The sequence below is a fragment of the Leiobunum rupestre genome, chromosome 8 (genome assembly GCF_980474605.1).
Source record: "Leiobunum rupestre chromosome 8, qqLeiRupe1.1.hap1, whole genome shotgun sequence".
Classification (NCBI taxonomy): Eukaryota; Metazoa; Arthropoda; class Arachnida; order Opiliones; family Sclerosomatidae; genus Leiobunum; species Leiobunum rupestre.
In genome coordinates this window covers 33,887,195-33,889,163 of record NC_143391.1, presented here as the reverse complement: position 1 = coordinate 33,889,163, position 1,969 = coordinate 33,887,195, and the positions used below count along the sequence as shown (strand labels likewise).

General features: G+C 33.8%; 1 protein-coding gene across 1 annotated transcript; it reads left to right on the top strand.

Annotated features, from left to right (window-relative positions):
- The first annotated feature begins 410 nt into the window (after positions 1 to 410).
- On the top strand, positions 411 to 990 carry LOC149933263 (uncharacterized). The gene is made up of 2 exons (XM_090155441.1): positions 411 to 508; positions 724 to 990. Exons 1-2 carry the CDS (start codon positions 438 to 440, stop codon positions 962 to 964), a joined length of 312 nt encoding a protein of 103 aa, XP_090011567.1. The 5' UTR covers positions 411 to 437; the 3' UTR covers positions 965 to 990.
- Positions 991 to 1,969: the final 979 nt, after the last annotated feature.

Sequence of the window (1,969 nt, the reverse complement as noted above, 5' to 3'; positions counted from 1 at the left end):
ATTATGGCACTTTTGCTGATTTTTTGAATCTTGAGATATGGCACAACTGCATTGAAAGAATTCTTACGTTCAGAGCTCTGATTCTAGAGTTGGAGGCTTTGAAGCTAAACTATTAAATATTTAAATTGTTATTAAAGTTTTCATACTAACCCCCCCCCCCCCATTTGAGAGGATATATTTGAGACTTCTGGTTAATGTTATGAATTTCTATATGACATGCACTAACCATATTTAATCTTGGTAATTTATCTCTCTAGATGGAAAACTCTTGAGAGAGGATTTAAAGCTGTTACAAAAGTAAATAAAAAGACTGGTCGTGGTAGGGCAGCTTGTACCTATCAAAGGTACGTATAATCAATCTATTAGATGTCAAACATAAGAAAATTTTATTTTAATGTAGAGAACTTGAAGAGATATTGCTGGATAAGCCTAATGTAATGCCTGTTGTTTTGAGAGCTCCGGGTGAAACTTTAAAAAAAAGTGCATTGTTGGACAGATTTAGAAATGAGTATGTTAATGATTCTATTTTATATTACTTTTTTTGGGTCTTAGGGGCTGTTCTCAAATTGTGTAATGTGGAGTAGCTAGTAGGGTTTGTAGACACGTGGCTAAATGTTACAGATCTGTCCATTTGTTACTCTGCATTTTACAAGGGAGATTGTTGAAAGTCTTTTTGTATTAAATAATTTGTGCTCAACCCCTTAATATTTTGTTTTAATTTAGACAAGAAGGTTTGGTAAATACCCAATCTAAAACTGTGGAATTGGCCAATGGAAACATTGAACCCAAAAGCGTGGATTTGGACGATGGACAAGACTGTCAGGTTGAACAATGTGAACAGATGGATAATGATGGTGAAAATAATGATGTGTTAGAAACCAGAAGCAGCCCTAGAAAAACCACTGTAGCCATCCAGATGAGAAAATTAAGGGAAGATTGTCAAAAGGAAAATATGATAGGCTGAAGAAGCATCATAAATTTTTATCAAAATTATACAACCACTATATGGCTACTAGAGACACTACTAATTCAGCTAGTGAAAATGAATCCTAGTAACTTGTTGATAACATTTATTTTAGCCAAATATATATATATTTAAAACAATATTATTTGTAAATGTTTTTAAAGGCCTTGGATTTGTTCTGCCTGTTTTCCTTTCCCGCCGCGCAAATATCTTGGTGGTAGGCCAACTGCAGAACATGTTGGCTTACCACCAGGATATTTGTGTGGCGGGAAAGGAAAACAGGCAGAACAAATCCTAGGCCTTAAAATACAAGTTCATTAACTCTGGTTTACTAAGTAAAAGTTCATTATGATTAAATACAAGTTCATTAAACTCTTGTTGACTTTTAAGTCTGTTTTTTCTCTGTTAGAAAACGTCGAGCTAATTCATTTCTTAGGCGCACCGCTTCTGGTGATGGTCTATCGTTAACTTCAATGTCATTCTTGCATGAATTTTCTACTGTTGTAGTAATGACTTCAAGTCCATTGAGGTCTTCCTTTTCACCTAAATTATGGAGAACTGCGCAAGAGATGACCAAATCACAAATCATTTCAATTTTTTCCAAATGACAGTAATCTATGATAGGAAAACGTTTCTTCAGTAATCCAATTGTATTTTCTACTATAGCCCTAGCACTACTATGTTTCTTATTAAACAGCTTCTGCTCAGTTGTGTTATTTCCAGTATCACGAAATGGTGAGATACAAAAGAGGGAAAGAGGATAAGCACTATCCCCTAATATAAAGCTACCATCTAAAGTCAGAATACATAAATTTAAGTACTATTATAAAAAACTACATGAAAATAATCAAAAATATCTTAACAACCTTTACAGAAATTTGGAAGCTCATTGTATACGAAACTGTTTTTCCAAACTCTCGCATCGTGCACAGATCCCGGGAACCCAGTAAATATGTCTATAATTTTCATTTTTTCATTACAAATAACCTGAAACTGTATTTGATT

Coding starts and splice junctions, on each gene's coding strand:
- LOC149933263 (XM_090155441.1), top strand. CDS start 438: ATGCCTGTTGTTTTGAGAGCTCCGGGTGAAACTTTAAAAAAAAGTGCA. Junction 509..723: donor TTGGACAGATTTAGAAATGA/GTATGTTAATGA, acceptor GTTTTAATTTAG/ACAAGAAGGTTTGGTAAATA.